This window comes from Hylobates moloch, unplaced genomic scaffold (genome assembly GCF_009828535.3).
Source record: "Hylobates moloch isolate HMO894 unplaced genomic scaffold, HMol_V3 SCAFFOLD_10, whole genome shotgun sequence".
NCBI lineage: Eukaryota > Metazoa > Chordata > Mammalia > Primates > Hylobatidae > Hylobates > Hylobates moloch.
In genome coordinates this window covers 32722219-32736612 of record NW_026652285.1, presented here as the reverse complement: position 1 = coordinate 32736612, position 14394 = coordinate 32722219, and the positions used below count along the sequence as shown (strand labels likewise).

At 40.3% G+C, this 14394-nt stretch overlaps 1 protein-coding gene across 7 annotated transcripts in view; it reads left to right on the top strand.

Annotated features, from left to right (window-relative positions):
• Positions 1-14394, top strand: part of GNE (glucosamine (UDP-N-acetyl)-2-epimerase/N-acetylmannosamine kinase) — a 63751-nt gene that overhangs the window by 36989 nt on the left and 12368 nt on the right. For 5 of the 7 annotated variants that reach the window (XM_032164153.2, XM_058445098.1, XM_032164147.2 and 2 more), the window contains 4 exons: positions 4386-4538; positions 7546-7758; positions 12421-12508; positions 14047-14257. In XM_032164153.2, the coding sequence (XP_032020044.1) occupies positions 4386-4538; positions 7546-7758; positions 12421-12508; positions 14047-14257 (665 nt within the window). The remainder of the gene's footprint in view (positions 1-4385; positions 4539-7545; positions 7759-12420; positions 12509-14046; positions 14258-14394) is intronic. The other 2 variants (XM_032164150.2, XM_032164148.2) reach the window with 1 other exon arrangement.

Here is a 14394-nt window from a genome sequence, read left to right as displayed (position 1 = left end):
TGCTACTTTGCCATCCTTCTTTCATAAAGAAACTGTTGCTGGGCACAGTAGCTCGCGCCTGTAATCCCAGCACTTTGGGAGGCTGAGGCGGGCAGATCACAAGGTCAGGAGATCGAGACCATCCTGGCCAACATGGTGAAAACCCATCTCTACTAAAAAATGCAAAAATTAGCTAGGCGTGGTGGCATAGGCCTGTAGTCCCAGCTACTCAGGAGGCTGAGGCAGGAGAATTGCTTGAATCCAGGAGGTGGAGGCTGTAGTGAGCCGAGATCATGCCACTGCACTCCAACCTGGGCGACAGAGTGAGACTGTGTCTTAAAAAAAAAAAAAGTAAATGAAACAAAAAGCTGGTTCTTTGAAAAGATAAATAAAACTGTTAGACCACTGGCAAGATTAACCAAGAAAAGAAGGGAGAAAATCAAAATAACCTCACTAAGAAATGAAACGAGATATTACAACTGACACTACTGAAATACAAAGGATCATTCAAGGCTACTATGAACACCTTGATACACATAAACTAGAAAACCTAGAAGAGATGGACAAATTCCTGGAAAAATACAACCCTACTAGCTTAAATCAGGAAGAATTACATACCCTGAACAGATCAATAACAAGCAGCAAGATGGAAATGGTAATTTAAAAATTACCAACAAAAAAAATTCCACGACCAGATGGATTCACAGCAGAATTCTACCAGACATTCAAAGAAGAATTGGTACCAATCCTTTTGACACTATTCCACAAGATAGAGGAAGAAGGAACCCTCCCTAATTTATTCTGTGAAGCCCCCATGACCCTAATACCAAAACCAGGAAAGGACATAACAAAAAAAACAACAGGCCAATATCCTTGATGAACACAGATGCTAAAATCCTTAACAAAATACTAGCTAATCAAATCCAACAACATATCAAAAAGATAATCCACCATGATCAAGTGGGTTTCATACCAGGGATGCAGGGATGGTTTAATGTATACAAGTCAGTAAATGTGATGCACCACAAAAACAGAATTAAAAATCACATGATCATTTCAATAGATGCAGAAAAAGCATTCAACAAAATCCAGCATCCCTTTATGATTAAAACTCTCAGCAAAATCAGCATACAAGGGACATACCTTAATGTAATAAAAGCCACCTATGACAAACCCACAGCCAACGTAATACTGAATAGGGAAAAGTTGAAAGCATTCCCTCTGAGAATTGGAACAAGACAAGGATGCCCACTCTCACCACTCCTCTTCAACATGGTACTGGAAGTCTTAGCCAGAGCAATCAGACAAGAGAAGAAAAGGGCATCCAGATCAGTAAAGAGGAAGTCAAACTGTCACTGTTTGCTGACAATATGATTATTTACCTTGAAAACCCTAAGGTCACCTCCAGAAAGCTCCTAGAACTTATAAAAGAATTCAGCAAAGTTTCCGGATACAAGATTAATGTACACAAATCAGTAGCTCTTCTATACACCAACAGCGACCAAGCGGAAAATCAAACCAAGAACTCAACCCCTATTACAACAGCTGCAAAATAAAATAAAATAATAAAATAAAATTATAAAATAAAATACTTAGGAATATACCTAACCAAGGAGTCAAAAGACCTCTACAAGGGAAATTACAAAACACTGCTGAAAGAAATCATAGGCTGGGTGCAGTGGCTCACACCTGTAATCCCAGCAATTTGGGAGGCCAAGGCGGGCGGATCATTTGAGGTCAGGAGTTTGAGAACAGCCTGGCCAACATGGTGAAACCCTGACTCTACTGAAAATACAAAAATTAGCTGGGCATGGTGGTGTGCACCTGTAGTCCCAGGTACTTGGGAGGCTAAGGCAGGAGAATCGCTTGAACCTGGGAGGCAGAGGTTGCAGTGAGCTGAGATCGCACCATTACACTCCAGCCTGAGCAACAAGAGTGAGACTACATCAAAAAAAAGAAAAAAAAAAAGCGAAAGAGAGAAGGAAAGATAGAAAGAAATCATAGACAACATGAACAAATGGAAACACATCCCATGCTCATGGATGGGTAGAGTTGATATTGCAAAACACATCCCATACTCATGGATGGGTAGAGTTGATATTGCGAGAATGACCATACTGCCAAAAGCAATCTACAGATTCAATGCAATCCCCATCAAAATACCACCATTATTCTTCACAGAATTAAAAAAAATTTCTAAAATTCATGTGGAACCAAAAAAGAGCCCACATAGCCAAAGCAAGACTAAGCAAAAAGAACAAATCTGGAGGCATCACACTGCCTGATTTCAAACTATAAGGCCATAGTCACCAAAACAGCATGGTACTGGTACAAAAATAGGAATATAGACCAATGGAACAGAATAGAGAACCCAGAAATAAACCCAAATACTTACAGCCAACTGATCTTCGACAAATCAAACACAAATATAAATTGGAGAATGGACACCTTTTTCAACAAATGGTGCTGGGATAATTCGCTGGTCACATGTAGGAGAATGAAACTGAATCCTCATCTCTCACCTTATACAAAAATCAACTCAAGATGGATTAAGGACTTAAATCTAAGACCTGAAACTATAAAAATTCTAGAAGATTACATGGGAAAACCCGTTCTAGACATTGGCTTAGGCAAGGATTTCATGACCAACAACCCAAAAGCAAATATGATAAAAACAAAGATAAATAGGTGGGACCTAATTAAACTAAAGAGCTTTTGCACAGCAAAAGGAATAGCAGAGTAAACAGACAACCACAGAGTGGGAGAAAATCTTCACAATCTATACATGTGACAAAAGACTAATATCCAGAATCTACAATGAACTCAAACAAATCAGTAAGAAAAAATCCCATAAAAAAGTGGGCTAAGGACATGAATAGACAATTCTCAAAAAAAGATATACAAATGGCCAACAAACATATGAAAAAATGCTCAACATCACTAATGATCAGGGAAATGCAAATCAACACTGCAATGCAATACCACCTTACTCCTGCAAGAATGGCCATAATCAAAAAATCAAAAAACAGTAGATGCTGCTGTGGATGTGGTGATCAGGGAACACTTCTACACTGCTGGTAGGAATGTAAACTAGTACAGCCACTATGGAAAACAGTGTGGAGATTCCTTAAAGAACTAAAAGTAGAACTACCATTTGATCCAGCAATTCCACTACTGGGTATCTACCCAGAGGAAAATAAATCATTATTTGAAAAAGATACTTGTACATGCATGTTTATAGCAGCACAATTCACAATTGCAAAGTCATGGAACCAACCCAAATGCCCATTAATCGACGATTGGATAAAGAAACGGTGGTGTGTATATATGTGTGTATGTGTGTGTATGTATCTATCTATATCTATATATATGATGGAATACTATGCAGCCATAAAAAGGAATGAATTAATAGCATTTGCAGTGACCTAGATGAGACTGGACACTATTATTCTAAGTGAAGTAAGTCAGGAATGGAAAACCAAACATTGTATGTTCTCACTGATATGTGGATGCTAAGCTATGAGGACGCAAAGGCCTAAGAATGATACAGTGGACTTTGGGGACTTGGAGGGAAGAGTGGGACGGGGTGAGGGATAGAAGACTACAAATATGGTGCAGAGTATACTGCTTAGGTGATGGGTGCACCAAAATCTCACAAATCACCACCAAAGAACTTACTCCTGTAACCAAATACCACCTATACCCCAATAACTTATGGAAAAATAAATAAACTTAATTAAAAAAAGGTAAGTGGAGCTCACTTTCAGTTTTATGGAATAATATAGGCCCTATTGGTAAATACCTTGTGTTGTTTGACATAGCACTGTCAATCTAAACTTTTTACATTTTAAATTTTTGCTGAGGAACCGTCCTTGGGATCCCAGCCTAGGGATGAGCGAAACTCTCCTAGTCCTTTAACAGAGTTAGAAACACTTGCCACTTGTTGAATCTGGTAGGTGATAGTAAAGGGAAGCTCTGTGCATTCTAGGAAATATGTTTAATGCTTGTTCAGCCTCAAAATGCCCTGATATGCAACATATTATTATTCATTGATATTGCTGAATATTCACTAAAAACATTAGTTAGAAATTGGGAAGAGTCACATTTTTCGAGTGCTTTGGAATAGTTTGGATTTTAAAACAGTGAATTTCTAGTGCCTGCTATTTAAAGTTATGTTTGTGGCAGCATGTCTTTGTAAAATGTTAAGTTTGCTGAATCCTTGGATTTGTTGCTGTAAATTCTTATCATTTGACTCTAATTTGGATGCCCTGTTCACAATTTGACAAACTGTTTCTATCTTAGAATTTTTAAAAGCACAGACTTAGAGTCTTGCTTTCAGAATTTGCTTCTTTCTCTTTTAAGATTCTTAACTAATGAAGCAATGTGGTTTGATTTTCTTTAAACAGGTGATGATGTAAAATCTAAAGATTACATTGTTGCACTACAGCACCCTGTGACCACTGACATTAAGCATTCCATAAAAATGTTTGAATTAACATTGGATGCACTTATCTCATTTAACAAGCGGACCCTAGTCCTGTTTCCAAATATTGATGCAGGTAATTGAACTTGAAAATGAAATTATGCCACCTACTTTTTCCAATTTTATGTTTCTATTACCTCTTCTTTTAACTGCCTATCTTGCTCATCTTATCATTGAAGGGCACTCTATTCTGAAATGCATTCCAATTTTCAAAGGATTACCAATTTTTCTATAACTCAAAAAGTTTGTAATGTTTTTGCCAAGTCCAGTAGAAACTTAATAATAAAAATAGTCTGTCTACTGTCTACTTTAGTCTCATGTTTAGTACTAATATTTTCCCTCCAGTTTCCACCAGTTAAGAAATTGCAGAAGCCAAGAGACATAAATCTTAGAAGTTGAAGTGAAAGATGGCTGGGCACGGTGGCTCATGCCTGTAATCCCAGCACATTGGGAGGCTGAGGCAGGCAGAACACTTGAGGTCAGGAGTTCGAGATCAGCCTGGCCAAGATGGTGAAACCTTGTCTCTACTAAAATACAATAATTAGCCAGCCACCGTGGTGGGCACCTGTAGTCCCAGCTATTCAGGAGGCTGAGGCAGGAGAATCACTTGAACCTGGAAGATGGAGGTTGCAGTAAGCCGAGATTGTGCCACTGCACTCTAGTCTCAGTGACAGAGTGAGACTCCATCTCAAAAAAGAAAAAAAGTTGAAGTGAAAGAGGATCTCTAGAAAAGCAGTGATTCCACTATCCACAGTAAAATAGCCACTAATATTTTTTCTTGCTTTCTTTCATATTTATGTTAGCTATACCTTAAAGTAGTCTTGAGCTGAAGCAGTTTAAATCTGGAGTCCCCAGCCAGTCCCAACCAGTTCATCCTCAAACCTGCCCTGGCTGATCACTTGCTTACCAGTGTATGATACTATAGATTTTGGTACTGCTGAGACCTTAGGTGAGTTAATGGGGGTGTGAGATATTAATGAGAAATGTCAGAACAGAGCCTAACACTGAAGAATTTCCAAATACTGGTTATTGTTAGCTGACACCACTCATTGTTGAGTTCTTAGGCTTGTTTTTGGTAAAGGATGCAGAACCCTTTCTCTGCAATGTCAAGATATCACCAACTTACTCTGAAAGAACTCCTGTCTTAGTATTACCTTGAAGAATCTTTTCTGCTAGGGAGAACAAAGTAGGATATTAGTTGAAAAAAAATTTAAGAATACCCAACCCAGATTTTTTCCAGGTAATGTATCAATATTTCAAAAATGTTAATATTTATTCTTTTCTGATCCTTTAAATTTTGTATAAATATGTGTAATGTAACTATGTATCATTCTCGTTCAGCATTCATTGTCAATGATATATTCTGCTTATAATACACTTTCCTGACTGTATATACTTTAGAATTAGAGGTATTTTTTTCCTATGAACGTAAAGGGTCCCAAGTATATCTAAGTCATGGCTGCCACTTGCCTCGACCCTCCACAGGGTTTTTGATAAGCTATACACAGGGAACAATAGGAAAATAAGAATCAAGGCATCACTTTATCATTATCTGGCTTAGTGCCCAGTTCCCCAGTACAGGACTCCCTCTGGAAAATGGATTATTGAGGCCTTAAGCCCAAGAGGAGCTTTCAACTGAATCGAAACCTGAATCTTGGAATAGTAGTGGTGCCTTCTGGTGTGCCATGTACTACAGAGTTTGAGTATCCCTAATCCAAAAATCTGAAATCTGAAATGCTCCAAAATCTCAAACTTTTTGAGCACCAACGTGATGCTCAAAGGAAGCGTTTATTGGAGCAGTTGGATTTTGGATGTTCAGATTAGGGATGCTGATCTGGTAAGTATTACGGAATAACAAATATTTCAAAATCCAAAAAAACTTGAAACCCAAAATATTTCTGGTCCCAACCATGTCGAATAAGGGATGCTCAACCTATACAATGATTACAGATGATGCTCTGGCAAGACTGTATATAGAGAGAAGTGGCCAGGCCTTCTCCAGAGAGTTAGACCCTGAGTCCATTTACCTACCTTGCCACACAATGAAAGTTAAAAAAATTGAGAACCATGCATGCACAGCTTTGGTTAAATGAGTGGCACCTGCCCACTGGTGAGCATGGTGTGGTCAGACCTCTGCCTTCTAACCAGTCAGGTTAGCAATTTTCCTCCCTAGGTATGGGGTAGTTAGGAGAGGGTCAGTTGAGAGGCAAGCAGAGGGACATTAAATATTGCCTCCCCTTCATGTATCTTTAAATGTTTATTAAGTCATGCAGTTAAAATATAAGCCACAGTTATCAGAATCTATTTGTATTTTCTTGGAGTTTAGTTCACTAAATGGGAGTGCTATCCCACTGAGTTCTTGTTAGTGTAAAGGTGAGTGTAGCCGGGCAGAGGCTCTCTGATCAGCTTGGTGTGTGAAGCCTGAGAGGGTTCCATTTGGGAACTCTCAGGTTAAGAGATACAGGCTGTTGGCCTGTCTTTAGCCTCTTAATTGTTGTTTAAGGTAAAGGCTTTTACTAGGGCATTGATAAAGGTTATTTGCTTTGCCTAGTTCTGTTTGAAAAGTCCCAGCTGCTGCTTTTTGAGTTCCTAGATGAGTGAAGCAGAGGACATTTTAGATACCCATCATTCATGAAAAAGCCAGTAGTTAAAATTACTATTTCCCTAATAACTGATGTGAGGTTTTTTTAGGAAGATTTCTTTTTTTTTTTTTTTTTTTTGAGACGGAGTCTTGCTCTGTCACCCAGGCTGGAGTGCAGTGGCGCGATCTCGGCTCACTGCAAGCTCCGCCTCCCGGGTTCACGCCATTCTCCTGCCTAAGCCTCTCCGAGTAGCTGGGACTACAGGCGCCCGCCACCACGCCTGGCTAATTTTTTGTATTTTTAGTAGAGACGGGGTTTCACTGTGGTCTCGATCTCTTGACCTCGTGATCTGCCCGCCTCGGCCTCCCAAAGTGCTGGGATTACAAGCGTGAGCCACCGCGCCCGGCCAGGGAGATTTCTTTACGTGGGCTATACTTGCCAATGCAAATGGTTTCTTTATCTCACAAACCATTTACCAGTTGGTTCTTTTCATTTTCATAGGGAGCAAAGAGATGGTTCGAGTGATGCGGAAGAAGGGCATTGAGCATCATCCCAACTTTCGTGCAGTTAAACACGTCCCATTTGACCAGTTTATACAGTTGGTTGCCCATGCTGGCTGTATGATTGGGAACAGCAGCTGTGGGGTTCGAGAAGTTGGAGCTTTTGGAACACCTGTGATCAACCTGGGAACACGTCAGATTGGAAGAGAAACAGGTATTTACCTTTGCTCATACTTCAACTGACTAGGCTTTATACATACGTGAGTTGTTATAAGGTATGCATATATCAGTGCTCAGCATATATTTTGTGAACAAGTGAGTGAATGAGGTTAATAACCAGTTGAAGCCTAAAATCTATAGTCGATAAATGGCACACAGTGATTACCAAGTATTTTAGATCTCTACTTACATTTTATCGTCTTTGTAATATCAATTAGCACTAAGTGGTTCTTTTTTTTTTTTTTTTTGAGACGGAGTCTCGCTCTGTCGCCCAGGCTGGGGTGCAGTAGCGTGATCTTGGCTCACTGCAAGCTCCGCCTCCCAGGTTCACGCCATTCTCCTGCCTCAGCCTCCCAAGTAGCTGGGATTACAGGTGTGAGCCACCGCGCCCAGCCTAAGTGGTTCTTAATTATGGTCTTTCATGGCTGTGTTTAAGAGAGAATATGGTTGAATGTTTCATGAATATATGAATGCTAGTCTTGTATTTTCTGGGCCTAATATAGAATCCCTTCAGTCAGTACTTTAGAGTATGGTAGTTCTAAGTAAAGTGCCCCGTAAGTATAAGTAGGATTATTATTAATGAATTTGCTAACTGAGCTAGGTCCTGTTATTAACATTAGTTCAAGTTCTAATCCTGTTTACACACAGTAGAATTTAACGGAAGCTGTAATGGAAAAGTGTGTATCATTAAAGGAAAAAGAACTGGACTAGAACCAAGGAGATGAGTTCTAGCTCTGCTCTTTCTCCAGTTCTTCATAATTGCCACCTTTCTGTTATATTTAGATCTTTTTCCCTTCTCATTCCCAGCATATTACTTTACTCCCTGCTTCATAGAGAAAATGGAAGCCATGAGATGGAAATTCTTTCAAATTCCTCAATTCATTCATTTAGAAAATATTTAGTAAACACCTACCATGTTACTAGGCACTGGGATTTGGTAATAAACTAGACCAAGAACGGCTGGGCTCTCATGCAACTTACATTCTAGTGGGAGAGGAGATAGATGATAGACATACACAAAAGAAATAAGAAAAATATCAGGAATTCTATATGCTGTGCCTGCTGTAACACAAGGTATATGATGGACTCCATTAGATTGGTTAAAGAAGGCCTCTTTAAGGAGGTGACACCTAAGCTGAAATCTGAATGATAAGGAGTCAGCTATGTGAGGATCAGGGAAAGGCAGTGGGAACAGCCAGTGTGAGGGCCAGGAGGTGAACTTGGTGTATTTGAGAAATGGAAGCGCTATTGTGGCTGTAGAGTAGTGAGCAAGAGGCAGAGTGATACAGATGATGTTAGAGAAGGAAGCAGATGCATGTAAGCCAGGGTAAATCATTTGGAATTTTCTCTAAGTGTAATGGGAGGGAATGACATGACATGACTTGCATTTTGGAAAGATCACTCTGGTTGCTAATACAGAGAATGGAATGTCAGGGGGCAGGAATAAAAACAGGGAGACCAGTGAGGGGGCTGATTCAGTTGCTCAGATGAGAGATGATAGTGGCTTTGGTGAAGTATTAGAGATAGAAAAAAGTTAGATTTGGGTCTTGTTATAGTACTTGCTGATGCTTGGATGTGGAGGTGAAAGGATCAACAAGGAAGCCTAGATTTCTGATTGGGCAGTGGTATGCTGGGAATGAGAAGGGAAGAAGATCTAAATATAACAGAAAGGTGGCAATTATGAAGAATTGGAGAAAGAGCAGAGCTAGAACTAATCTCCTTGGTTCTAGTCTAGTTCTTTTTCCTTTAATGATACACACTTTTCCATTACAGCCTAGATTTCTGATTGGGCAATGATATTGGGACACTGAGGGAGGAACAGATTTGGGGAGGGATTGAATTAAGAGTTCTCTTATAGCTATGTGAAGTTTGAGATGCCTATTAGATATCAAAGCAGACATGGCTAGTAAACAGCTAGATAGTTCCAGGAAGAGTTAGAGTTGGAGGTAGAAATTTGAGAGTCATTGGTATAGAGATGATGTACAATTGGTTGTCAGTTTGGCTGCTATAACACAGACCCTAAATAATAGTGGCTGAAATAAGTTAAATGTTCTTTCTTTCTCAGTGGATGGCAGCTCCACAATCATCAGACTTAGCCTCCATCTGTTTTCTTAGTGGTTGCTCTAGCTATTGCTTGCAAGTCTCTGTTTTAGCCTTTGGAAGAAGGAAAAGAGAAGATGCCTTTCCCTTTAAAGGCAAGACCTGAAAGTTGCAAATCTTTCTTCTCACATCCATCAGAACTTAGTCACATGGCCACATCTGGCTGCAAGGCAAGCTGAAGAATATAGTCTTTTTTGTTTGTTTATTTTGTTTTTGTCTGAAATGATATTGTTCTGTTGCTCAGGCCGGAGTGCAGTGGTGTAGTCATAGCTCATTGTAACCTTGAATTCCTGGGCTCAAGTTATCCTCTCACTTTAGCCTCCCCAGCCATGCCTGGCTAATGTTTTTACAAGATGTTTTGTAGAGACAGGGTCTTGCTTTGTTTCCCAGGCTTGTCTCAAACTCCTGGTCTCAAGTGATCCTTCCTACCTTGGCCTCACAAAGTCCTGGAATTATGGATGTGAGTCATTGAGCCCAGTCTGTGTTTTGTTTGTTTTCTTTCCTTCTTTCTTTCCTTCCTTCCTTCCTTCTGTCCTTCCTTCTTTCTTTCTCTTTCTCTCTCTCTTTCTTTTTCTTTTTTTTTTTTTTTTAGTGAATCAGTGCTGGGGGAGGAGGAACTGGTTGTGATCAATTAGTTGTGAACACCACTGTACTTGGACCAGCCAGAATATAATCTTTGGCTGGGGATCAGATGCCTGGCTAAAAATTCTGTTTCTAGTATGAAGAAAAGATATCGAAGATAATGCCACCAGCCATAGATAGTATTTAAAACCCAGGCCAGGTGCGGTGGCTCAACGCCTATAATCCCAGTGCTTTGGGAGGCCAAGGTGGGAGGATTGCTTGAGGCTGGGAGTTCGACCCTAGCTTGGGTCAAGATAGTGATATTTTATCTCTACAAAAAAATTTTAGCGTGAACCCGGGAGGTGGAGCTTGCAGTGAGCCGAGATCATGCCACTGCACTCCAGCCTGGGCAACAGAGCGAGACTCCGTCTCAAAAAAAAAAAAAGATAATGATATTTTATCTCTACAAAAAAAAGGTGGACCTGGTAGCATGCGCCTGTGGTCCTAGCTACTCAGGAGGCTGAGGTGGGAGGATCACTTGAGCCCAGGAGTTTAAGGTTACAGTGAGCTATGATTATGCCACTGCAGTCCAGCCAGGGTGACAGAGCAAGACTTCGTCTCAAAAAAAAAAAAAAAGACTTGTAAATAGGGCAGAGAATGGAGCCCAGGACCAACCTCTGGAGCCCTTCAATCTTTAGAGTTCTGGTGAAGAGGGAAGGGCCAGCGAGGAAGACTGAAGAGGAACACCAGTGAGGTTGGAGGGAAACAAGGAGAGTGTGCTATCTATAAAGCACCCAAAATAAAATGTTTTAAGGACGGGGTGGTGGATACTGCTGAGTTCATTTAAGATGTGAAAGGAGAGCCATGCACAGTGGCTCACGCTTGTAATCCTAGGACTTTGGGAGGCCAAGGCAGGTGGATCACTTGAGGTCAGGAGTTCAAGCCAGCCTGGCTAACATGGTGAAACGCCATCTCTAAAAATACAAAAATTAGCCAAGCATGGTGGTACACGCCTGCAATCTCAGCTACTCAGGAGGCTGAGGCAGGAGAATCATTTGAACCTGGGAAGTAGAGGTTGCAGTGAGCCGAGATTGTGCCACTGCACTTCAGCCTGGGCAACAGAGCAAGACTTTGTCTCAAAAAAAAAAAAAAAAAGTGAAAGGAGAATTGAACCATATACCAACATGATCTCTGTACTTTTTGCCACTACACTTAAGTAAACTTATATAAATGTGCATGCCCATCCATCCTTTCCTTCTTACCTTCTTTATAGCAGGGTGTGGGCATGGGTGTGGGTGTGGGTGTCTCACCTGCCTGTCCACTGCCCATCCTTCTACCTGTGTTTTCAGTCCCTACCACTTCTGCCTTCTCAGGGACCTATCCATGAGTGATCTTTTCTCATCCTTCTTTATTTAACCTCCTCATCATTTAAACATGCCTAAGCCTCTCACATCTTAAAAACAAACAACACAAAACAACTCCTTTCTTGACCCCACACCTCTCTCCAGCTGTTACTCGTCCATTCTTCTCTTCTTAGCCAAACCCATTGAACAGCGTGGCCATTTTCGCTAGATTTAATCCCTCATATTGGTCAGGAAATGTCTGGAGGGAAAGTGACTGCCTGACCAGCCGAATGAACCACTGGCTGAGTAGATGGAAGGCAGGGCAGGTTGAAAGAGTGGATCTCATAGCTGACTAGGCAAATGGTAAGTGGATGCCAGGTTAGTCTACCTTATTTATTTTAATAAACAAAAACTTGATTTGTTCTCTTTGGGAATAAAGGACCCTAGTGCCCTTAGGTGTTTGATGTACTGAAATCTTGCCAAGAGTACTTTAAAAGGTATAAAGTAGACAAGTTAAATTTTCCCTAACAAAAGACTTACCTGAAGTCAGCTGGATTTCAGGTCTAATTATGAGCATAGTACACTGATAATTTCCTTATTCTTTGGATATTTCCACTTCCAAATCCTTGTAATGTGTCACTGGTTTTACCTAGGGGAGAATGTTCTTCATGTCCGGGATGCTGACACCCAAGACAAAATATTGCAAGCACTGCACCTTCAGTTTGGTAAACAGTACCCTTGGTGAGTATAAAACATTCTTTGTTGAGTGATTTAAAAGGGGAGCTACCTTCAGTACCATTTTAGAGCTACAATCACTGTTTAGTCATCCTAACAGAGCTTTCCTTCTTATGCCTACGGGCCCCTAGTTGCTGGGGAGGCAGGGATTGCTAATATCATACCCATTATTACTGTGCCAAAGGTTCCAATGTAGAATATATATTTTATTTCTTTTTTTTTTTTTTTGAGATGGAGTCTTGCTGTGTTGCCCAGGCTAGAGTGCAGTGGCGCTATCTCAGCTCCTGCAACCTCCGCCTCCTGGGTTCAAGCAATTCTCCTGTCTCAGCCTCCGAAGTAGCTGGGATTACAGGTGCGCACCACCACGCCTGTCTAATTTTTGTATTTTTAGTAGAGATGGGGTTTCACCATGTTGGGCAAGCTGGTCTCAAAACTCCTGACCTCAGGTGATCCGCCTGCCTCAGCCTCCCAAAGCGCTGGGATTACAGGCGTGAGCCACTGCGCCCAGCCTTATTTTATTTGTTTCTCTTAATTAATACAACACTTTTGCTACACTTATTTAACCTTATTTGACTTTCTATAAATATTAGAAAATAATGTAACTGTCTAGTTCAGCTTTTTAATTAATTTTGACCACCCTCCTTTCTGTTTCAAATCGATGAGATTTCCCTGTATTTGAATATTTCTTTCTGAAAATAATTTTTTCTCAGAAATATAAAGATAAAAACTAAAAAAAGCAAAAAAAAAGGCAGGCACTTAGTTACAATGTTGCTGAAGAGATCTAGATATTATTTTATATAAAATTTTTTTAGTTCTGTATAATTATGATTTATAGTTTTTAATTTTTAATTGACAGATAAAATTGTATGTATTTATTATGTACAACATGATGTTCTGAAGTATGTATACATTGTGGAGATGTTATTTTATTTCTTTTATGTTATTGTTGATTTTTTTTTTTTTTTTTTTGAGACGGAGTCTTGCTCTGTCACTCAGGCTGGAGTGCAGTGGTGCGATCTCGACTCACTGAAACCTCTGCCTCCCAGGTTCAAGCAGTTCTCCTGCCTCAACCTCCTGAGTAGCTGGGATTACAGGCACCCACAACGCCTGGCTAATTTTTGTGTTTTTAGTAGAGATGGGGTTTCACCGTGTTGGCCAGGCTGATCTTGAACTCCTGACCTCAGGTGATCCACCAGCCTCGACCTCCCAAAGTGCTGGGATTACAGGCGTGAGCCACTGCACCCAGCCTATTTATTTCTTTAAACATGATTTTTTAAATTACTTTTTTGTAGAGATAGAGTTGCTATCTCTATGTTGCCTAGGCTGGTCTCAAACTCTTGGGCTCAAGCAATCTTCCTGCCTCAGCCTCCCAAAGTGCTGGGATTACAGGTGTGAGCCACTGTGCACGGCAGGAAGATGTCACTTTAGGAAGAAGCATGAATTATTTTTACCTGAAGTCTCAGTTTCCATTATATTATACCCTCACTACCATGTAACATGTATGGCAGAAGCATATAATTTAATTGACTTTTTGTATATTGCAGTTCAAAGATATATGGGGATGGAAATGCTGTTCCAAGGATTTTGAAGTTTCTCAAATCTATCGATCTTCAAGAGCCACTGCAAAAGAAATTCTGCTTTCCTCCTGTGAAGGAGAATATCTCTCAAGATATTGACCATATTCTTGAAACTCTAAGTGCCTTGGCCGTTGATCTCGGCGGGACGAACCTCCGAGTTGCAATAGTCAGCATGAAGGTAAAATAACTCCTAAACTCCTAACTTTATATCCCATATGAGCGATTGATTTTTTTTAAAGTATATATAGTTGGAAGGTGAGACTAGAAACATACACAAGAGCTTGTAATCATTTGCTCATAGTATTGACTTGTGGA